Source organism: Phycodurus eques, chromosome 11, assembly GCF_024500275.1.
Source record: "Phycodurus eques isolate BA_2022a chromosome 11, UOR_Pequ_1.1, whole genome shotgun sequence".
In the NCBI taxonomy this organism is placed as follows: Eukaryota; Metazoa; Chordata; class Actinopteri; order Syngnathiformes; family Syngnathidae; genus Phycodurus; species Phycodurus eques.
The window spans coordinates 13,998,396-14,023,515 of NC_084535.1; the positions used below are offsets into that span (position 1 = coordinate 13,998,396).

Below are 25,120 nucleotides of genomic sequence, written 5' to 3' on the forward strand. Positions count from 1 at the left end.
TCTTACCCTTCTTAATAAAGTTCATCTTCAATGCAAAAATCTGCAGGGAGTCTACTGTATCGTGATGTACAAAGCTGAGTGTTCATTGACTGTATGTGATAGCAGAAAACAAGCCAAAGAAGTCAGCTCGTTGTCTGTCACAGTTCTTCTGGCTAATTATGCTATACCATAAGATCTCAATGGAGTCCAATCGGGGTGTTTAATGCCACAGCTGACTGACCCGGGTGGCTTGGTGTGAGAACAGCTGGGGGAAGGAACTCATAAGTGTATCATTGTATCCTATCTATCCCGTGTTTTGTTTTTTTGCTTCACTTTGCTTGCATTTGTGCAGAGGCGATAGAAGAGTTAAAAGCCCGGCTGTCAGGTTGAGTTCAGCTCTACGGGATCTCCACCCTTTGACCTGGCCTGACAACCCATGTGCAAGAATTCGTCTCAATAACGTAGTCCGCTCACATGCGCCACATCCACAGCACCACATCCACTTCAGTGGACCATCTCTAAGGAGGAAACGCCTAATCGTGCTTTCCCATTGTCTCATCTCTCTCTCTCTCTCTCTCTCTCTCTATAAGATCATCTCAGAAAGGAAGATCTACTAAAGCACATGCACAAATGTTCAATGTAATGTAGTGGGCCTCTTTTTGTATGTATTGTATGTATGTAATTTTTTTTGCATTTATCACTTTTTTATCCAAAGGGTATCTTCAGAACTAAATACCCTCACCTCGATGAATGAAAATCTACACTAAAACAACATATTATCTCTAGACCAGAATTGCTCCATTTTTTTCAGCTCATAAAATCAATTAAAAGTGTAAAGACCAAAAATTACAAAATACAGTCTTCAATTACAAGGGTAAAGACCAAAAATCACAAAATACGGGCTTTACCCTTGTAATTGATTTTATGAGTTGATAAATTTTGAAAAATGATAGAGGGACACATCAAAAATTCGAGGTAGGAATTGCAGAATAACATGTGATACGGCATCGCAACACTTGACCATTGATTGTATCAATACATGGAAATCCTGTAATAACCTATAACCTATATAATCTAGGTCTATGATACGTAATGATAGTATCTACGTAACTGAAAAAGGTATAATTTTTAGAAAAGGCTTCTTGCATGCATAATTTGATCGAAAATACTTGGGTTGCCATATGAGGTTTGTGTGAGTATGTATGAGAATTTTGTTGTGCACTGAGAAGAAACTGCATTTTTGGTATAATTTTGCTATATTTAAAACTACAATGAAAACAAAGGCATTCTATTCTGCCCTAGCCTTAACTCTTAAAGTCAATACACCTTTTCTTGTCAAATGGAAAGCTTATTTCTTTTTTTTTTTATGTAAAAGTAAAAAGTGTTTTTGTAAAAGTAAAAAGTATTTTTGTAAAAGCACAACTCCACTGACAGTTATATTGATTTACCATCAGAAATACAAATCCATTGACTTAGAAACTGCACAGTGGCAATATAGATAACTGATGTTAGTGTATTAGTGCTGTATGTGACATGACAAATGTGATACCTATACTTTGCCCTACACTCATCAGACAAATAATTTAGCACACAAAAAACACTAAAATTGGTGCTTCCTTGCCACTAGAATAGCTTACAGTATTTCAGTGACATTAAACTACGCCGCAATAGCTTATTCCACACTGATTACCTCCACACAGCAACTGAACAAATACGCCCCGATTGTCAAATGAATCTCATCATATAACCGAGCCACTAAAATTCACCCTATGATGTCACTCTTGAAATATTTCCACCTTTCCACAGCACAAATTATCAGAGCAAAGCTAGCTAGAGGGGGGGGCTATAGGAGGTGGCCGGCTGCTTGGGTGGGTGGGTGGGTCACGCTGACATATATTGCGCTGTCAAGCCGCAATCCGACAACATTTTAAACCTTCAACACCCCTTACCTTTGTATTTTTCCAAAACGTCCTCATAAGCCTGGAGGTATTCCTGTTCGTCCGAGAAAGCATATCCTTGCGCGGCGTGCTGAGCCATAACACGGCCTCCCCACACTGGACCCTCACCAGCGGCGGCCAGGGACACAGCATGTGTGTGTAGAATTTGTATGTGTGTGTACGTGGTGGCTCCTGAAGAGTGATCAGCGCTGTTGCTGCGCCGAAGAAAACGCCCTACATCCCTCCCTTGCGTGCACCTCGTCCAATAAAACCAACTTCCTGCCCGGACTTGACTGGATTGATAGGGAACGAGAGGGCGGTCCTGCAAGCGCTGTAAAAAGTGTCGCTCCTCGCATGTCATGTTGTCTTTTCGGACTCTTTTTTTTTTTTTTTTTTTTTTTGAAACTATATTGGGGAAACATGGTGCAACTATAGCGCAAAAGAGACACGAGCCCAGGAATCCTTGAGCAAATTAAGATGATACCAATTGTATTATATGAAGCATTCATTTTTTTGCAGCGTCCAGTAGAGGCGCTGTGTCTTAGCCGGTTTCAAACCAATCAAACGTTAGTTTTGTTCATTATCTAATAAATTACAGCAAGATAAAGGTCATGACGGACAGACAGACAGATCACGATTTTGAACATCTGACAAATAAAATGTAAGACCTCACACACGTTGTTCTAAGTACCCTTACAGTGTGTAACTAAATAGGCTTACCATGTACGATTATAGGCCCCAGCAATTTTCTGAGAAGATCAGTGAGGACAAAATTTCTCCTAACACAACCCACACCACTGAATGATTGATCAGTGTCATGTTTTACAGACACCCGATAACCGGGCCTTCGCTGACTTTGATCGTGGGGGGTCCTATTATCGCTTAAGCCACCCTTCCATATTAGTTATTTATTTTACCAAGACTTTTGGACAATTCTATGGGAGGCACAGTGGTTGGAGGTGTTTGGTGTGGAATCATTTAGGAGCCCTGACATCAACCTAAATCGAAGAACATTTGGATCAAATACAGCAGGGATTGGGAACCAGCTTTCATGTGACCTCAAATTTATATCCACCCATCACCTATCTATTCATCTCTTCAGTTAGCAATCCATCTCAATCGGTTTACTGCATCTATCTATCTATATATCTATCTATATAATCCAAAATGCCATCACACATGCCAAACACAGCCCCTGGCACAGAGCAGGGTGTGTCAGCCGCTAAAAAAAAAAGGCTCCTCAAGATGTCACAATAAAGCCTGGCGAGAGTCTGCTGTGCTTCCTCCCACCCCCTCAATCACAATCACACCACAAACACACAAGTGGCTCTCTCACCTGCGATCCTGAGCACCGCTCTCTCTGCCGGATCCAGCACGGAGCCCCCCTGGATCTTCCTCTTGGACCTTTCGTGTCTGGGCAGGTTCCATGGCAGAGTGTCGCCAGGTGCCGGCGATGCCACCCCAGATTTGACGCTGTAATCTTCCTCTTCGGATAAATCCGCGGAGGAAGACATGGAGTGGAGGGAAGGGTTCCTCGAACAGGAGCTCTGAGACAAAAGGGGATCCAAATAATTAAAGAAATCGTCATTTTGAATGAAACACGGTCAAATGAAAGGGTAAAGGAGAATTTTTCCCCAAAAAGAAAAAGCAGTAATGTCTATTTGGTCTCGCGATTTGGGTCAAAGTGCGTAAAGTAAGCACATTTTCCACAACAAAAGATAACGCTAAATAATGGCAACATGAAGTCAATAGTGTATAGCTCCCCCGCCAGGTCAACGTCGAGACTTACCACGCTATACATCATAGGAAGGACCCCCGCACTCCCCAAAAAAACAATCCTATTTGCAGGTTATTAGCTTCTTTCACCGGTCAATCCCACATTCCGTGCGTCCACGCAGTGCCACGCCCTTGTAGGGATGCTTCGGGCGGCTCACAATTTGAGCTCATTGAGCGAAGGATGCGAGGTGCTGTCTTGAGCTCCAGAATGAGCCGAGGGGATGATGGTGATAGCGAGTCGTGTGCTGTCGAGGCAGGTGGGCAGGCAAGCTGGCTGTGACGAGAGTGCAGGCTAGTGCATGTTTCACCGCGTCATGCGCGCCTGCCAAACAAACCAGGCTGCAGCCAACAGCGACCCGCAAAGGTGCTGGCAGGATACAAACGCATAACAAGCTGGGAGGACAAGATCACCAGGGGGCTCCCGCTGACTGGCTATAATGTATACAACATAAGGTGGCACCATTGAGGGGCATTTGGACGCAGTTAAAAAGCTTTGATGAATGTGTGCAAGGAGGTCCCGTATAGGCCAAAAATATAATTTACCTCTCACAAACACAAACACACCCAAAAAAAAAAAAAAAACTCACACTCACTGAAAAAAACTCTCATACACGAAATATAAATAGCAAATACCCCAATTCTAATGAAGTTGGGACGTTGTGTTAAACATAAATAAAAACTGAATACAAGGATTTGCAAATCATCTTCAACCTATATTTAATTGGATACACTACAAAGACAAGATATTTAATGTTCAAACTGATAAACTTTATTGTTTTTAGCAAATAATCATTCACTTAGAATTTTATGGCTGCAACACATTCCAAAAAAGGGTCATGGGTACCACTGTGTTACATCACCTTTTCTTTTAACAACAGTCAATAAACATTTGGGAACTGAGGACACTAATTGTTGAAGCTTCGTCAGTGGAATTCTTTCCCATTCTTACTTGATGTACAGCTTCAGCTGTTCAACAGTCCGGGGTCTCCGTTGTCGTATTTTACGCTTCAGAATGCGCCACGCATTTTCAATGGGAAATGGGTCTGGACTGCAAGCAGGCCAGTTTAGTACCCACACTCTACAAAGCCACACTGTTGAAACGTGTGCAGAATGTGGTTTTGGCATTGTCTTGCTGAAATAAGCATGCTCTCTCTGTGACCCATAAAGAAGACGTTGCTTGGATGGCAGCATATGTTTCTCCAAAACCTGTATGTACCTTTCAGCATTAATAGCGGCTTCACATATGTGTAAGTTACCCATGCCATTGGCACTAACAGAGCCCCATACCATCACAGATGCTGGCTTTTGAACTTTGCGTCCATAACAGTCCAGATGGTTCTTTTCCTCTTTGGCCCGGAGGACACGACATCCACAATTTCCAAAAACAATTTGAAATGTGGAGCACAGAACACTTTTCCACTTTGCATCAGTCCATCTTAGATGAGCTCGGGCCCAGAGAAGCCGGCGGAGTTTCTGGGTGTTGTTGATAAATGGCTTTTGCTTTGCACAGTAGAGTTACAAGCTGCACTTACGGATGTAGCGCTGAACTGTATTTACTGACATTGGTTTTCTGAAGTGTTCCTGAGCCCGTGTGGTGATATCCTTTACACCTTGATGTCGGTTTTTGATGCAGTGCCGCTTGAGGGATCGAAGGTCACAGGCATTCAATGTTGGTTTTTGGCCTTTGCCGCTTACATGCAGTGATTTCTCCAGATTCTCTGAACCTTTTGATGATATTATGGACAGTAGATGAAGAAATCCCTAAATTCCTTGCAATTGTACGTTGAGGAACATTGTCCTTAAACTGTTCGACTATTTTCTCACGCACTTGTTCACAAAGAGGTGAACCTCGCCCCATCTTTGCTTGTGAATGACTGAGCAATTCAGGGAAGCTCCTTTTATTCACAACCATGGCACCCACCGGTTCCCAATTAGCCTGTTCACCTGTGGGATGTTCCAAACAGGTGTTTGATGAGCATTCCTCAACTTTCTCAGTCTTTTTTGGCACCTGTCCCAGCTTTTTTGGAACGTGTTGCAGTCATAAAATTCTAAGTTAATGATTATTTGCTAAAAACAATAAAGTTTATCAGTTTGAACATTAAATATCTTGTCTTTGTAGTGTATTCACTTTAAATATAGGTTGAACATGATTTGCAAATCATTGTATTCTGTTTTTATTTATCTTTAACACAGCGTCCCAACTTCATTGGAATTGGGGTTCTACAAGTATGTGACGCTGTCAGAGAGGTAACATTATTTTTGAATGTGGATGTACAGACATTTGTGTGGAGTTATCATAATAGGTATCTTTGACAAATGATATTGATAGTGATAGTGATATTGAGAAACTGAGCAAATACAGGTTAAAATGTGTTGATAAACTCTGGTGCAACAGCAAAGTAGCTTTACATGATTTAGGGGAATATAGAAAATCAGAAATACAATACAGAAAGATGATTGTGATATTTTCAACAGAGCACGATAAACAAGACAGGCTGGGTCATTTTAAGGCTGGAGTTGAAGATGGAGAAGAAATTGCAAGTCCCACATTTACTGGAATAAGAAAAGGAATTCTAATTTAAGAAATCAACTCCAAGAAACTCTTCTTAGGTCAGTCAAACACTGTTAATAATAGAAACCCCTTCATCTTTTGTCCATGTTTCATCACGATAAAATGTGACGAGTCGCATTTTTATCATATTTTTCTGTGTTCTCATGAATCTTCTTAGAAAGGGACAGATGGATAAATTTTGGGGGAAAAAATAAGATTATGACACAAAAAGTTAAGCACCATGGGGAAAAGTGTGTATTCTGAATCAGCCTTAATACTTCTCGGTTTTATGTAAGAAGCAATCTGGACAGGGATAAGAATAGCTGACAGATTAGGGCCCATCCCATGTTTTTTTAGTTCAAGGCTTATCCCCCATTTTACAAGAGGTACACCATTCTTAGCACCACTCTAAAGATGCTGCAACTATCAACAAAATTCTCTTATCAAATAGTCTTTATGACATAATACATAAAAGAATTGCACTTGCCAGGAAATATCAAACACAACTTTATATTATTAAAAAGTGATGCTTTCATTATGACGGCACATTTTCATGTATCCATGTGTGATCTGAGCGCAGAAAAGAAATGATGACTGAACCACCACTGAATTTGTTAAGCTCTCTCATGAATGTCTATCTGTGCACCACAATTTAAAGCTACTCACTGCACAACACACCACAACAGGTTTTCTGAAATGCACCAGTAAAAGCATTAAATGAAAGAAAATATGATTTTAAAAAACACACCAGGATACTTTATATTACGTGTTTACTCACCTACACAACAAACATGAAAACAGTATAATTTGAACCATTAAGTATTCCTGTATAGAGAAAGGTATTGATACACTTCTATTGATTAATCAACAAATAGTTGTGTGAAAGAGCTTCAAGCCCTCTAATTCCAACAGGTTTGGAGGTGACGAAAAACTTGACCTCATACAAAATTAGATCTGACCCTGACCTCACAATTGATCTTCTGGATTAGTGAACACAGAAAAGTGGATGCTAGTGGGGGCATAACTCATTAATTTATTGTATTTTGACTTTGTATTCTTTGTGAATGCACAGCCAGGTGTCCCAATACTTTTGTCCATAGTAGTGTGGCTCTCTATTCGAAAAACAAATATCTCAGATCATCCTGATAGGTTTCATATGCTATCCGAATTATTGCAGAACAACTAATGGAGGCAGGAAGTTGCGCCAAAGGCGCAGAGATTGATGAGATCATTTCTCACATCCCACTCGTCCAAACATCTGAGCCACATCATTTCTAGCTGGAGACATGACGAGTACAAAAGGGAATGCATGCAGGATACTTTATATTCCGTGTGACACGTTACACATTATTTGTGCGTGTGATGCAATCTTTCTCGAGAACAAAACCATGTACATATTAGAAATAAGTGTTCAGCAGAAAAAACGTTACTGATAATGTTCCAAATTGTTTGCCACTCTCTCAACATAGTACGATGAATGCCATTGCTTTTTAGGTCAGGTTAAACTGTTGATATCCCACACATCTGAAACTGATTTTTTTTTTTTTTTTTTTATTGGGAGTGATCACGCTCTTATTATGAAGTTCTAGATTACATCAGAGTGAATAGATACATTAAAACATCAAATTACTGTTTTGGATTCCAACACATATCAGTACACTACAAGGCTAGTGTCAGGGCTGCTGTTTCAGCACCCTGAGTCCAGCCTGTGTGTGTGTGGGTGTGTGTGTGTCATGAGTGCTTTTTAGGGTTGACGTGTTGGAGTCTAGCAGCTGCACCTTGTCATTCTAATTACCCCTGACTGCTCTTAAGACGCTGTGGGACTCCAACTCGTTGCCAGACTATCAACGCTCTACGTCGAGTTTGTAGCCTAGCCACCTTACCTATCTTTTTGTTAGTAGTGGTGCGTTACCTCTATCTAATTCTTGTTCTTTGTCCCCAGTCTGCCATCTGCCCTTGCTCCCTGCAAACCAGTGCTCACCTCTTGTGGCCCACCGACAACACGGACTCCTACTCTGCCAGACCGGTCCTCATTGGGCTTCCAAGCTGAAATAAACCTTTATTCACAAACTCACCTCCCTGTCCTCTCTGCATCTGGGTCCAACTTGCAACCTGAATCCTGACAGCATAGTCTGGCCTGTCATGGACCCAGCGGAGAGGGATCCCATTCGCCAAACAGTTACCGGACAGAGCATGCTTTTGGAGCAACACGACCAAGCCCTCACCCTGCCGATTCAAAAGGTACGTGACTTCTCACAAGCTCTCACATCCCTCCAAAATCAATTTGCCTCACTCCAACCTTAAGCACAGCCGCCTGCTGCAGCATCCACCGCTCCCACTGGTCCCCTCACCCACGTAATGCGTGAACCGTATGTACCCGCACCAGCCCCTTACGACGGCAATCTAGGGTCTTGTCGTGCCTTTTTGGTCCCATGTTCACTTGTGTTTGAACAGCAACCGCAGTCGTACTCCACCGACAACGCTAAAATTGCCTACCTCATCGGCTGTCTCCGGGGTACAGCGCTCTCGTGGGCCACAGCGGATTGGGAGAAACGGTCAGCCATCTGTGCGTCATACTATTCTTTTTCCATGGAGAGGAAGATTTTTGACCACTCAGTGGGCGGGAGGGAGGCCGCTAAACGGCTGATGTCACTCCGACAGGGCTCTCTCAGTGTAGCTGAATTTGCGATCACTTTTTGGACTCTCTCTGCCGAGAGTAACTTTAATGATGAGGCACTACAGGAAGTTTTTCCACCGCCTAGTTAAACAGATGAGAATTCATCGACAGGCTCTGACCACTCCCAAGAATGCCACTGCCCTTGATGGGCAGCTGATCCATATCCAGCAAGAGGCTGCTCCCGTTTCCCTAAAGCTATCAGGTAACCATCTCGAGACTTTAAGTTTTCATTTTTTCCCTTGTCTTCAAGTTCCAATCGTGCTTGGCTTGTCTTGGCTGAGCTCCATAACCCCAGCATTGACTGGACCGTGCCCAAGATCACCTCATGGAGCAATTTCTGTCAGTGAGAACTGCTTGCGATCTGCTGCGGTGGCCCCAAGTGGCCGAAGTCGGAGTAAATCCTCTGACCTATCAGGTGTCCCCTTAATTTACCATGACCTAGCTCCAGTATTCAGCAAACACCATGACACCTCGCTACCCCCACACAGGCCTTACGATTGCGCTACTGAACTACAGCCCGGTGCACCGCTACCTAGCAGCCGTCTTTTTAACATCTCTCATCCAGAGCGGGAGGCCATGTAGACCTACATCAGGGAGTCATTGGCCGCAGGTATTATCCGACCATCCTCTTCACCGGTGTGGCCAGGCTTCTTTTTTGTGGACAAAAAAGACAAGACCCTCCGTCCATGTGTGCACTATCGTGGCCTTAATAACATCACCATTAAGAATAAGTGCCCCTGATTGACTCTGCCTTTCCCCCCCCCTTCACGGGGCAACAGTTTTCACCAAGTTGGATCCGCGCCAGGCCTACCACCTTATCCGCATTCGGGAGGGAGACGAGTGGAAGACAGCATTTAACACACATAGAGGGCACTACGAGTACCAATGCCCCTGCTGTCTTCCAGGCACTAGTCAATGACGTCCTGTGTGACATGATCAGAAAATGTGTTTTTGTGTACCTGGATGACATCCTGGTTTTCTCCCGTTCTGTCGCAGATCACGAACAACATGTTCAACAAGTACTTCAGAGACTCCTTGAGAACAAGCTCTTTGTTAAAGCAGAAAAGTGTGAGTTCCATGTTCCAAAGACCACCTTTTTGGGTTACGTCATTGCTGTGGGGCAGCTTCAAATGGACCCAGCCAATGTAGCTGCAGTCACTGAGTGGAGGACCCCTTCCACAAGAAAGGAGCTGCAGCGAATCCTTGGCTTCGCAAACTTCTAACGGCAGTTAATTCTGAACTACTGTCCGGTGGCAGCACCCCTCACTGCGCTCACATCAACCCTAACATCCTTCCAATGGTCTGAGAAGGCCGACATGGTAAAATAGACTTTTTTTCCTCAGCTTCTATCCTCATTCATCCAGATCCACAGAGGCAGTTCATAGTTGAGGTCGATGCATCAGAGGCGGGGGTTGGTGCAGTGCTCTGTCAGCGATCACAGACTGATGGTAAGGTCCACCCTTGCACCTTCTTTTCTCGCAAGTTGTCTCAGGCCGAGAAAAAATTAAATCGGAGACATGGAGCTCTTGGTGGTGAAGATGGCGTTGGAGGAATGGCGGCATTTCCTGGAAGGCGCCGAACACCCATTCATCGTGTGGACCGACCACAAGAATTTGGAATACATCCGCTCTGATAAGAGGCTGAGCTCCCGTCAAGCCAGGTGGGTTTTTTGACCGGTTCACCTTTACCTTGTCCTACCGCCCAGAACACCAAGGCGGATGCCCTGTTCCGCCAGCTCGCCTCGGAGAGTGTCAAGAATGATCCAGATCCCATCTTGTCTCCCCGTTGCTTTCTGGGCACATTAGAAATAGAAACACTGGTAAAGGAGGCCCAGGAAGAACAAGCTGATCCTGCTGGGGGTCCCCGGAACTCCCTGATTCGGTCCACCCCCAAGTGCTACAGTGGGCCCATTCATCGACACCCTGGAATCTGCAGAACATTGGCCTTCCTCCGTCAACACTTCTGATGGCCCACCATGGAAGATGACACCCGGTCCTTTGTCTCTACATGCACAGTATGTGCTCAAAATAAGACATCCTCGAAACCAAGCTCTGGTTTACTGCGTCCGCTTTCCGTTCCCAGATGCCCTTGGTCGCCTTAGACTTCGTTTCTGGGCTTCCCTCACTGTCCAAGCTTCCATCTGCTAAGGAGACTGCCGACCTGTGTGTCCAGCACGTTTTCCGCCAGCATGGCATCCCATCTGATATAGTCTCTGACAGGGGCCCCCAATTCACCTCGCAGGTTTGGAGAGCGTTTTGCACAGCGCTTGGTATAGGTATTAGTCTATACTCTGGCTATCATCCTCAGACTAACGGGCAATGCGAGCGCACCAATCAACAGCTGGAGACGGTGCTCCGTTGCATATCCCAGTCTCGTCCCGCTTCATGGCGCACCCACCTTGCCTGGGTTGAGTATGCCCATAATTCGCTGCCCAGCACCTCCTTGGCCATGTCCCCTTTTCAATGCTCCTTAGTCTACCAACCTCCACTGTTTCCATCGCAGGAGCATGAGCTTGCAGTCCCTTCAATGCAGGCCCACAAACGCCGACACTCCAAGGTCTGGAGGCAGGCCCGCGCTGCCCTTCTCCGGTCCTCTGCCATGTCTCAGGTACAAGCCAACCGTCACCACATCCCTGCACCCGCTTACACGGTTGGTCAGAAAGTGTGGCTATCACTCAAGGTTGAATCCAAAAAACTGTCCCCCCCCCCTTTCATTGGCCCCTATGAGATTGCGGCTGTGGTAAATCCATGTGTGGTACGCCTTAAGCTCCCTGCCTCTCTCCACATTCACCCCACCTTCCATGTTTCCCTGATAAAACCGTTTTCTTCCAGTCCTCTGTGCCTCCTCTTCCTCCCTTGGTGGTCGGTGGTCATCCCGCTTGGGCCGTGGACAGGCTCCTGGATGTGCGTTGCCGGGGTCGCGGCCTCCAGTACCTGGTTGACTGGGAGAGCTATGGTCCAGAGGAGCGGAGTTGGGTCCCTGCGCGGTTGATCCTGTGCAAGTCATTGATCCGCGACTTCCATCGTGCCCATCCCGGTTGCTTGGCTCGTGCGCTGGGTGGCGCTGTGGGAGGGGGGGTAGTGTCAGGGCTGCTGTTTCAGCACCCTGAGTCCAGCCTGTGTGTGTCATGAGTGCTTTGCAGGGTTGACGTGTTAAGAGTCTAGCAGCTGCACCTTGTCATCCTAATTACACCTGACTGCTCTTAAGACGTTGTGGGACTTCAACTAGTCGCCAGACTATCAACCCTCTACGTCGAGTTCGTAGCCTAGCCACCTTGCCTATTTTTTTGTTAGTAGTGGTGAGTTACCTCTATCTAATTATTGTTCTTTGTCCGCCATCTGCCCTTGCTCCCTGCAAACCAGTGCTCACCTCTTGCGGCCCACCGACAACACGGACTCCTACCCTGCCAGATCGGTCCTCATTGGAACCCTGCCAATCCCGAATTTAGTTCTGAGTTCCTTTGTTCGCTTCCAAGCTGCAATAAACCTTTATCACAAACTCTCCTCTCTGCAGACGATGTAATCTCAAGGAGGTTACCGACTGTAAGGTTGTGGTAGGGGAGAGTGTTGCTAGACAGCATAGGATGGTGGTGTGTAAGATGACTCTGGTGGTGGGGAGGAAGATTTTGGAAGACAAAGGCAGAGCAGAGAACCGTGTGGTGGAAGCTGTGACAGGACGAGTGTTGTGCAGTTTTTCGGGAAGAGGTGAGATAGGCTCTCGGTGGACAGGAGCAGCTTCCAGAAGACTGGACCACTGCAGCCAAGGTGATCAGAGAGGCAGGCAGGAGAGTATTTGGTGTATCTTCTGGCAGGAAAGGGGAGAAGGAGACTTGATGGTGGAACCTCACAGTACAGGAAATCATACAAGGAAAAAGGTTAGCTAAGAAGAAGTGGGACACTGAGAGAACCAAGGAGAGACGAAAGGAATACATTGAGATGCGACACAGGGCAAAGTTAGAGGTGGCAAAGGCCAAACAAGAGGCATATGATGACATGTATGGACGGTTGGACACGAAAGAAGGAGAAAAGGATCTATACAGGCTGGCCAGACAGAGCGACAGAGATGAGAAGGATGTGCAGGGTGATTAAGGAAGAGATGGAAATATGTTGACTGGTGCCAGTAGTGTGCTAGATAGATGGAAAGAATACTTCGAGGAGTTGATGAATGAGGAAAATCAGAGAGAAGGGATAGTAGAAGAGGCAAGTGTGGTGGACCAGGAAGTGGCAATGATTAGTAAGGGTGAAGTTAGAAAGGCATTAAATAGGATAAAAAATGGAAAGGCAGTTGGTCCTGATGACATTCCTGTGGAGGTATGGAAGCATCTAGGAGAGGTGGCTGTGGAGTTTTTGACTAGCTTGTTCAATAGAATTCTAGCGTGTGAGAAGATCCCTGAGGAATGAAGGAAAAGTGTGCTGGTGCCCATTTTTAAAAAACAAGGGTTATGTGCAGAGCTGTGGGAACTATAGAGAAATAAAGTTGATAAGCCACACAATGAAGCTATGGGAAAGAGTAGTGGGGGCTAGACTCAGGACAGAAATGAGTATTTGCGAGCAAAAGTATGGTTTCATGCCTAGAAAGAGTACCGCAGATGTATTATTTGCCTTGAGGATGTTGATGGAAAAGTACAGAGAAGGTCAGAAGGAGCTACATTGTGTCTTTGTAGCTCTAGAGAAAGCCTATGACAGAGTCCCCAGAGAGGAACTGTGGTACTGCATGCGGAAGTCTGGAGTGGCAGAGAAGTATGTTAGAATAATGCAGGACATGTATGAGGGCAGCAGAACAGTGGTGAGGTGTGCTGTAGGTGTGACAGGCGAATTTAAGGTGGATGTGGGATTGCATCAGGGACCAGCCCTGAGCCCCTTCCTGTTTGCAGTGGTGATGGATAGGCTGACAGATGAGGTTAGACTGGAATCCCCGTGGACCATGATGTTTGCAGATGACATGTGATCTGCAGTGAAAGCAGGGAGCAGGTGGAGGAACAGTTAGAAAGATGGAGGCATGCACTGGAAAGCAGAAGAATGAAGATTAGCTGAAGTAAAACAGAATATATGTGCATGAATGAGAAGGGTGGTGGGGGAAGAGTGAGGCTACATGGAGAAGAGATAGCAAGGGTGGAGGACTTTAAATACTTGGGGTCAACCGTCCAGAGCAATGGTGTGGTCAAGAAGTGAAGAAACGGGTCCAAGCAGGTTGGAACGGGTGGAGGAAGTTGTCAGGTGCGTTATGTGACAGAAGAGTCTCTGCTAGGATGAAGGGCAAAGTTTATAAAGCAGTGGTGAGGCCAGCCATGATGTACGAATTAGAGACAGTGGCACTGAAGAGACAACAGGAAGCAGAGCTGGAGGTGGCGGAAATGAAGATGTTGAGGTTTGCTCTCGGAGTGACCAGGTTGGATAAAATTAGAAATGAGCTCAGTCAGAGGGACAGCCAAGGTTCGATGTTTTGGAGACAAAATTAGAGAGAACAGATGGTTTGGACACGTCTAAGAGGAGAAATAGTGAGTATATTGGTAGAAGGATGATGAGGATGGAGCTGCCAGGCAAGAGAGCTAGAGGAAGACCACAGAGAAGGGTGATTGATGTCGTGAGGGAAGACATGAGGGCAGTTGGAGGATGCAGGAGATAGGCTTACATGGAAAAGGATGACTCGCTGTGGCGAACCCCAAAAGGGACAAGTCGAAAGGAAAAGAAGAAGATACATTTACATGATTTTATTTTGCGATCTGTCAGTTTTACAGTGTTATTTTATATTATGGATGACAATTGTTTGGAGGGATTGGATACAATCCAGAGGCACTGTCCCCGATGTCCACGCGATGTTGCAGAGGCGTGTCAACCAGGACAGCCCCACAACATCCAGAGCCTTTAGGAACTCCGGGCAAATCTCATCCACCCCCGGGGCCTTGCCACCGAGGAGCTTTTTAACTACCTCGGTGACCTCAAACCCAGAAATAGGAGAGCCCACCTCAGAGAACCCACACTCTGCTTCCTCAAGGGAAGGCGTGTCAGTGGAATTGTGGAGGTCTTCGAAGTATTCTCCCCACCGACTCACAACGTCCCGAGTCAAGGTCAGCAGCGTAAGGTAAGGTCTATTCAGGGGAGGGTCCGTCGGGAAGTCGAATCTCAGATTCAGGAGGAGCAGTGCAGTTTTTGTCCTGGCCGTGGAACAGTGGACCAGCTCTACACCCTCGGCAGGGTCCTCGAGGGTGCATGGGAGTTTGCCCAACCAGTCTACACGTGTTTTGTGGACTTGGAGAAGGCGTTCGACCTTGTCCCTCGGGGAGTCCTGTGGCGGGTGCTTGGGGAATATGGGGTACCGAACCCCGTGATACGGACTGTTCGGTCCCTGTACGACCGGAGTCAGAGTTTGGTCCGCATATCCGGTAGTAAGTCGGACTCGTTACCGGTGAGGGTTGGACTCCGCCAAGGCTGCCCTTTGTCACCGATTCTATTCATAACTTTTATGGACAGAAATTCAAGGCACAGCCGAGGCGTAGAGGGGGTCCGGTTTGGTGGCCTCAGTATTGCTACGTACTACGGCTGGCCTGGGAACACCTCGGGATCCCCCCGGAAGAGCTGGATGAAGTGGCTGGGGAGAGGGAAGTCTGGGTGTCCTTGGCTAAAGCTACTGCCCCCGCGACCCGAGCCGGATAAGCGGTAGTAAATGGATGTTTGGATGGATTGGATACAACACACCAGATATGAAAGTGCACTTTTCATATGTATTGCCTTAGCATCAGTTACCTACAGTAAATGACACCCTATTTTCATACACCTAAACCAATAAAGAAACCCTGTTAAACTGTATACTTTGGATTTAAACACTGCTCTGACCAGTTTATATGTACAGTGCATTGAAAGTCCCCGAACTTCTGTTCAAATGAGAGACCCAAATAAATCACAAAAAAAAAAAAAAAAAAACATTTTCAACATTTCACTGTATAATTTATAACCTGTACAAGTCAACTGGATTTTTTTTTTTTTTTTGTTTTTTTGGAGAGGGTAAGTCAAAATAAACAACTTTGATAATGTGGTCGCTTAAGCATCCACACCCTCTTAGAATAAGAAAGGTGGCAGTGCTAAGAATTAACCAGTCACATTCAAACTCATGTTAAATGAGAGTAAGCAAACAGTCGTCAACAATTAAAGTGCACTTGATTCACCCCAAATGAAGTTTAGCTCTTCTAGTAGGCTTTTTCTGCCATTTTTGGTCACACCTTATGGCACAAGCCATGGTCCGCAGAGCGCTTCCACAGCATTAGAGGGAGCTAATTGTTCAAAGGGAGGGTACAGAAGAATACCAAATCATTTAGAATACCTTTTCTTGCAAAGAAAAAAATCCAACCCTGGCTACATTTTGCAAAAACATACTTGAAATCTCAAATGATTTATCATGGTCTCACTTGTGAAAGAGGTGTGTTGACTTTTATATCCATTGTATTAGCATTGAGTATTCAGCTAAAGCGAGTACCTACAGTTTTGCGTGTCGGGGTGACTTGCACAGACTGATAAAACTCTGGCAGGACTCTCTTCTTCACTTTGCGCTTCCTGAGAATCGATGAGGAATCCGGCTCATTGCCAGGGACCTCGATTAAATTTGACTTTTCCTCCGTCACCCGAGCATGTGAGCTTCTCCTGGAGTGACGTGGACTGTGTTTGAAGCCCTGGGAAAAATAAGAAGACAATTACAATAACGCTTGGGTTACTTTAGCAATGGTGCATTTGGTTGACATGTACTGTAGGTGAAGAAGTGGTCGTAAAATAAAGGCCAAACAAAGACAGTTACATTAGTTTGAAAGATACACACACTCAGGTTGGGACCACAGTATATTGCAGTTTTGTCTTTCCTGAAATTAATTAATGTCAAATGGAGATGTTTTAATAATGATTTTTTTCATCTCATCATCTGTTATTATTTTCAGTTTCATATTGGTACTTCAAATCATATTACTACTACTATGCCTAATATACTATTAGGAAATATGTTTTTCCTGACATCATCATTTATTATTTTAAGTTTCGTATTGGTAATTTAAATCATGAAACTAAAATGAATGTAAAATATTACTACTATTACTACGACTACTACTACTAATAATAATAATTATTATTATTATTATTATAATTCACCAAATCTTCAAATGTTACATATTTCCAATTCAGTTTTCTCTTACAAATGTATGTGAGGTTTGACTAATGTACACCTTTATTTTATTCTGCCACAACAAAATAGCTGGGATAAGCTCCAGGTGATGGATGGACACACACACACACACACACACACATACTCATCCATTTTCAACACCGCTTATCCTGTTTAGGGTCGCAAGGCGCTGGAGCCTATACCAGCTGACTTCGGGCGAAAGGCGGACTACACCCTGAACTGGTCTCTCTCTCTCTCTCTCTCTCTTATATATTCATCCATCCATCCATTTTCAACACCGCTTATCCTGGTTAGGGTCGCGGGACGCTGGAGCCTATCCCAGCTAACTTCGGGTGAAAGGCGGACTACACCCTGAACTGGTCTCTAACTCTCTCAATCTCTCATATATATTCATTCATTCATCTTCCATTGTACCACACCTCCTGCCCGATGAAAGCTGGGATAGGCTGCTGCACGCCCGCGACCCTAGTAAGGAGAAGCAGCTCAGAAAATGGATGGATGGATATATATATATATATATATATATATATATATATATATATAGACAGACACACACACACACAACCTATCCTTAACTACATACAATATTTGACAAAGGTTTCACCAATTTTGAGTTGGTTCCTCGTTTTATTTTGAAAAACAAAGTCCCTTAACCGGAAGTAGTCAAATCTCGTGTACTTGACTCATCATAACGAAAAAGAAAAGTGTACAGTAATAATTAAAAAAAATATGTCCTTAGTGCTTCTCAATGAGACCAAATATCATATTATCTACTCTGTATATCGTTGAGGAAACAGTTGTATACGAGTGTTAAACCTGTTTGAAACGAAACTGCCAAATCACCCACATTATTGATGACACATGCGCACTGCGCACTTGCTTGTCCATAAATAGCAATGCGGTCTTTCAATAAAGTAAAATTAAATGTTTTAGCCATAATGAGTTTCATATATTTTAGGAATAATTTAAAAACTAACAGTCTGCGTTAGGTAACAATTTTTCATAATTATACTAATCGATGATGCTGTTGATGACAATCACGATGACGTATCAAACTTATAATGACAAAAGTTCATCCTACCTCTGATCGAAAATGATGCGTTCGGAGGCCCACTACGGAATAGATAAGACAAGTTAGCCTTTCATTAAATTCAACATGCATCGTACAAACGTAGATTAAACGTCTCATATGAAAGGACCTGCATGTCTGACATCTTATTTGCGCACATGAACGCCTCAGTGGTTGCTCGTATCTCCAAATAGCTTCTTATTATTGTATGGAGCAGCCATGACAACATGATGACATGAACAATTCTCCGGCACTCACCGCGGCTCTTGGAGCGCCCAGACAGCACTGATTTGATGGGCTGCTTCCCCCGAGCGACGTTGCGTTGCCAGCTGCAAAAAAACAAGATAGTGGCAACCGTCCCGAGCAAAAGCAACAACAACAGCAGCGCGCACTGAAGACTGAGCGGCCTGAGGAGGACCAGAAACACGGCAGCGATCATCATCAAGCTGAGATGAGGCTGCCGAAAGCTGCTAGACTCACACCTCCTCCTCCTCCTCTTCCTCCTCCGCCTCCTTGACCTCCCCCAAGCCCAGAAGAGAGGAGACGCACTGGGGCTCGCCAATCATTGCCCCGCATGGGCCACTCTTGGAGCGCAAATAAGATCCACAGCCGTGGCTAGTGAGACCGTTATGTTGTGAGTGAGTCAGCAGCAAGTCTCACTTATTTATTTATTTCTCACATGCTGCAGGGAGAGAGTCAGCATATATTCATCCAAGCCCTTGCAGTAATCTGCAGAGATTCCCAAAAAGGATCAAGTTTTGGGAACTCTCTAGAAAGGCAGAGTGGTTTATATAATCATAGGTTGACGTGTTTTTTCCCCCCACCAAGTCTTTTTCACTATACAGGAGGATCCTTGTCTATGCTTTTAAATTGCTGGTTTGGATCAGGATGGAGGTATTATTGCACACACTTTCAGGATCAAGCAAAAACACTCCCATTACATGCCAGACTGATGCAACAAGGATTATGTAATTTTGGAGCTATAGGGGTGGGGGAACAAATGTTTATTAAGAGCATTTGTAGGTTAAACATGGTACGGTTTATACAGTCCCTTAGAGGTTTTATGTCTTTAAAATAGCATGTGCATCAAATGCTCATACGTGGTCCATAAATATTGGAACATGGACACAATTCTCATCATTTTGGCTCTCAACACCACCGCGATGGATTTGAACTTAGACAAACAAGATCTGCTTTAAATGTAGACTTTCAGCTTTGATTTGAGGGTATTTACATCCAAATCAGATGAATGGTGTAGGAATTACAACAGTTTGTATTCATGCCTCCCACTTTTTAAGGGACCAAACGTAATGGTACAAATGAACAAGCATAAAGCAAACTTTCAGTTTTTAAAATACTTGGTTGTAACTCATTCGCAGTCAATTACAGCCTGGAGTCTGGAACAAGCATGCATGTATAAGCTGTTGGACCTCCTACTCCGTTCAACCGATTTGGATGGACAGTAAATACCCTAAAATTAAAGCTGAAAGTCTGCAGTTAAAGCACCACTTGTTCGTTTCATTTCATTTGTTTAGAGCCAAAAACATATTTATAGACCTGACTGGTACCGTTGGCCATATGTGACCCACGGCCTGTCGGTTGCCCACCCCTGCTTACAGCATAAATCCGTGCCGATCCAATCTGACGTTGGACAGGCGAGGTACAACCTGCACTGGTCGCCAGTCAATGGCAGGGCACTTATGACCAACCATTGAAACAACTAACATTAACACTTATGGACAATTAGTCTTCAATGAATCTAATATACATGTTTTGGAATGTGGGAAGAAGCCAGAGCACCCGTAAAAAAAACAAAAACAAAAACATGCAAGCACGGAAAGAACATGCAAGGTTCAAACACAGAGTGGTTAGGCAGACGTGCTAACCACCGTGCTGCCCTTGGTTCATGCAATCAAAGTCAAATATTGTGGGGGTCGGACATTGGAAGTATTGCAACAAAGCCCCTATAAACTTGATTGTATAAATGTACACTGCATCTTCATATGCAGGTTGGAAATATTGTCAATGTTTTTATTGATGATACAAAAGAAATATTTTATTGACGATACAACACATTGATGCCAATTTAATATGGCCATTTTTTTTCAAAACTTGATGACTGTTTTGGTGCACAAGATGTAATTATGCAAACGCATGAACGTCAATTTAAAGGTTGGATGTAAATTTGTATGGCAAACGTTCAGTGCAAGCCAAGTCTTTTACCAATTTCTCACAATTGGACATACCATATAATTTGTAATGTATTACTCTAAATACTGTATCAGTCAACAGCTACCACAAGGTACAAATGCACAATCAAATCACATCAAATGTAAGTTTTGTGATAATTATCCATCTAAAATAATTTTTGTGTTGAATTGCTAGATCATATATCATATACAGTGGGTGCGGAAAGTATTCAGACCCCCTTAAATGTTCACTTTTTTATATTGCAGCCATTTGCTAAAATAATTTAAGTTCATTTTTTTCCACATTAATGTACACACAGCACCGCATATTGACAGGGGGAAAAAAACAGAATTGTTGGAATTTTTGCAATTTATTAAAAAAGAGAAACTGAAATATCACACAGCCATAAGTATTCAGACCCTTTGCTGAGTATTTAGTAGAAGCACCTTTTGAGCTCATACAGCCATGAGTCTTTTTGGGAATGATGCAACAAGTTTTTCACACCTGGATTTGGGTATCATCTGCCATTCCTCCTTGCAGATCCTCTCCAGTTCTGTCAGGTTGGATGGTGAAAGTTGGTGGGCAGCCATTTTCAGGTTCCAGAGATGCTCAATTGGGTTCAAGTCAGGGCTCTGTCTGGGCCATTCAAAAACAGTCACAGAGTTGTTCTGAAGCCACTCCTCAAATAATGGATGGATGGATTAAATACTGAAAAATACAGCAAGATGTTAGATGAGCTGAAAGGCTTAATCAACATTGTGTCATCTCCTCTAGTAGTGGCTTGGGAGAAAATTAAATAACAATCAATTTAAAAAGTTACGCACTCCAGCTTGAATTGCTCCTGTGGGTCCCTAATGGACGTGGGGGCTTAGCAGGTGCTTAGTTGGGCCGGCTCCGAAGTTTATAGTTTTCAATAGTACATGATGTAAAATGGAAGCCCCGCAATTTCTCATGTACAAGTACACCTTACCTTAATAAAGCTCACTTTGCAACAATATCAATCTATAACCCACACGTCGTCATTGGTGGTTGACTACTGCGGTCCTAAATCATAATTATGAGATAGTATCTCATTATTCTTAGATATGATCTAGTGAAGACTTAATATCTCCTAATTACGACAGAACTTTTTTTATGTCACTTTTTTTCCTTTTACTTTTCTTTCAACTGGCGGAAACGGTTTTCATACAAAACATTGACTAAAAATGTGTACGGTACTTGCATTGATTCATACCCCCCACACGGGTGCGCTCTGCGAGTGGCACAGCTAATGCAAGGTCTTCTCATATCCATCCATCCATCCACTATATACACAAATTATCCCAATAAGCTAATATATTTGAATTAAATATATACATGATAAGTCTCACATTAACGCCAAAGAGCAGGGCACTGTTCTGTTTTATGTTAGATTCTTAAACAGCCACAAGCACCGCCCTCGTGGGACAAGCCGTGAGAGAAAATGAGTGCTGCTGCTTAAACGGTCACTATGACGTTTCTCGCAGAGTTTGGCAATGCTGTCCTGCTAGCCAACGAGAACATACAGAGGGGGACAAATAAGTAAAACAAATACATAAAAAATCGGAGTACATACTAAAAGGTAATTGTGATGATTAATCTTGTTTGTAGTTTGTTTACGTCATACCCCACAGAAGTAAGCCATGTGGGTTTCACTCGTAAACCTGAGATCCTAGGTCCACCTTTCGATCGATTCCAACATTTGGCTTGCTTCGATAAGAAGACAGTTCCCTGTGCTAGTTATAAAGCTTCACAGTGACGTCAAGAAAGATAAATGCGAATTACGTCAACGCAGTGCTTGGGCGACATAAATATCGGAATTTAGATTTGCACTTCATGGCGCTTTTTCGTCTTCTTCGACCATCTACTTAGCAGTGTTGATTTACGTATGAACTTGTTGCTGCCTTTAGAGTATTTTTAGTGTGATTGCAACAACAAAGGACTTCGAACTGCAGGATCCTTGAAGTCGCAGACTTAGCAAACGCCAGAGAGGGTGTAACACTGTTGAATTTACGCCACTTGTCCGCTGCATTCTCGGGCGCCCGTCATCAAAAGTATTCCATGTCTATGTTTGCCCCTTTTCAGAAGCGTCTGCATTGAAATCTTAAACAGGATCTGTACTGAAGGGATTTTTAAGATAGGCTAAACCGACAGCTGTAGCTAACGTATAATGTTGCTAAATCCCATGCTCGCGTTGTGACCAAACTATAATAGTGAATACTGATGTTGAGTTTAATTAGCTAGAAAAAGCAATTGGAGATTAGTGTGCTCATTTCAGCACACACAATGTATCAATCATGCTAGATTTGAATTCAAGTCTTTGATATGTCACAGGACTAAAACCGCTAGTTCTTCCGTGTTGTTGTTTTTTCTAGCTACATGTCTTCTCCAAATCAAGCAGAAGAGGATGGGTTGGATGAAGTGGAGTTTGTATCTGTAAGTCAAACATTATCTTACCAGTTAAAACCATATCCAAGTATAAAATATGACTATTTGTATAGTCATCGACTGTTGCGCTCAGCCACACATCATGTTAAAATTGACAATGTAAATATTTTTGCATTCATTCATTACTTTAGAAGGTGGACAATGTATATATTTTTGCATTCATTCAGTACTTTAGAAGATGATAATCTGACGATGAGATGTTGTCGGGTACTTTCCACAGGAGGGCCAACTCAGACCAGTGCTGGAGTGTGTTGATCTGCTGAGCGATAGCGACGAAGAGGGCTGTTCGTTCTCGGTGAGGGGCCAAACCAAATGTACATCAGAATTAGGTGGTAAAGAAGTAGAATTTCATTGATTTCTTGCCAGTGGCCTGTACTCTCCTGAAGATCGAAGATAAAATTGACCGTCAAAAGGCGCATGTTGCATCTACTCTGGATAGACTGGCGCAGCAGGTGGCTCTGGAGAAGCAGGAAAGAGCAGACAAATGTAGAGCCTTCAAGGTAGGAAAACGTTGATTCAATTTGATCAGCCGTGGGGTGGGTATACTTATTGCCTCCCGGCTCTGCAGCTGTACATTGGGGTTCACCCTGGTGGACGAGAGGGTAGTCTTCCTCTGCCTTCGTGTGGGGGGACGGGTCCTGACTGTTGTTTGTGCCTATGCACCAAACAGCAGTTCAGAGTACCCACCCCTTTTGGAATCCTTGGAGAGGGCGATGGAGAGCGCCCCGCTGGGAACAGTAGGTAGAGCAGGTCGTTCAGTGACCAAATGGTCACTGGTTCTAATCCCAGCTACGACTGTCCGTCCACATGTCAAAGTGTCTTTGTGCAAGACACTGAACCCTAATTTGCTCCAAATGGCCCCGCCAGCGCCTTGCTTGGTAGCAGCCGCCCATTGGTGTATGAAAGTGTGTGCGAGTAGGTGAATGTGAGGCTTTGTAAAGCGCTTTGGGTACTATGATGGTGTAGATAAAAGTGCTGTATAAGTGCAGTCCATTTACCATCGTTCTGCTGGGGGACTTCAATGCTCACATGGACAATAACAGTGAGACCTGGAAGGGCGTGATTGGGAGTAACGGTCCCCCCGATCAGAACCCAAGCAGTGTTCTGTTATTGGACTTCTCTTTACGGATTGTCCATAACGAACAAAATGTTCAAGCACAAGGGGGTCCATATGTGCACTTGGCACCAGGACACCCTAGGCCAGACTTCGATGATCGACTTTGTAGTCATGTCATCGGACTTGCAACCGCATGTCTTGGTCACTCGGATGAAGAGAGGGACGGAGCTGTCAACTGATCATCACCTGGTGGTGTGTTGGCTCCGACGGTGGGGTAAGATGCTGGTCCGACCTGGCAGGCCCAAACGTATTGAGGGGTCTCCTGGGAACGTCTGGCAGAATCCACTGTCAGGAGATTGAGGCGACTGACCGGAGCTGTGGCCATAAGGTGGTCTGTGCCTGTCGTGGCGGCAATCCCCGAACCTGTTGGTGGACAGCCAAGGTTGCCCTTTGTCACCGATTCTGTTCATAATGTTTTTCGACAGAATTTCTAGGCGCAGCTGAGGCGTAGAGGGGGTCCGGTTTGGTGGCTTCAGTATTGCAACTCTGCTTTTTGCAGATGATGTGGTTCTGTTAGCTTCTTCAAGCCGTGATCGCCCAACTGTCACTGGAGCGGTTCGCAGCCGAGTGTGAAGCGGTTGGGATGAAAATCAGCACCTCCAAATCTGAGACTGTGGTCCTCAGTCAGGAAAGGGTGGTGTGCCCTTTCCAGGTCAAGGATGAGATCCTGTCCCAAATGGAGGAGTGCAAGTATCTTGGGGTCTTGTTCACAAGTAAGGGTAGAATGGAACGGGAGATCGACAGGCGGATCGGTGCAGCGTCTGCAGTGATGCGGACTTTGTATCGTTCCGTTGTGGTGAAGAAGGAGCTAAGCCAAAAGGCGAAGCTCTCAATTTATCGGCTACTTTTGTACTCTCACCTATGGTCACGAGCTGTGGGTTGTGACGGAAAGAACAAGATCCCCGATACTAGCGGCCGAAATTAGTTTCCTCCGCTGGGTGTCCGGGCTCTCCCTTAGAGAGAGGCTGAGAAGCTCGGTCATCCGGGAAGAGCTCAAGAGTAGAGCTGCTGCTCCTCCGCATTGAGAGGAGCCAGATGTGGTAGCTCAGGCATCTGATTAGGGTGCCTCCTGGACGCCTCCCCAGTGAGGCGTTCCGGGCACGTTCCATCGAGAGGAGGCCCCGGGGACAACCCAGCACATGCTGGAGAGACTATGTCTCCTGGCTGGCCTGGGAACACCTCGGGGTCAGGGTTA

At 44.5% G+C, this 25,120-nt stretch overlaps 1 protein-coding gene across 1 annotated transcript in view; it reads right to left on the reverse strand.

Moving 5' to 3' along the window:
• dst (dystonin) overlaps positions 1–25,120 on the reverse strand; it is a 137,705-nt gene that overhangs the window by 109,095 nt on the left and 3,490 nt on the right. Inside the window, 5 exon segments of the mRNA XM_061689302.1 lie at positions 3,253–3,463; positions 16,395–16,583; positions 18,165–18,196; positions 18,411–18,481; positions 20,847–20,978. Coding sequence (XP_061545286.1) covers positions 3,253–3,463; positions 16,395–16,583; positions 18,165–18,196; positions 18,411–18,481; positions 20,847–20,978 — 635 coding nt within the window.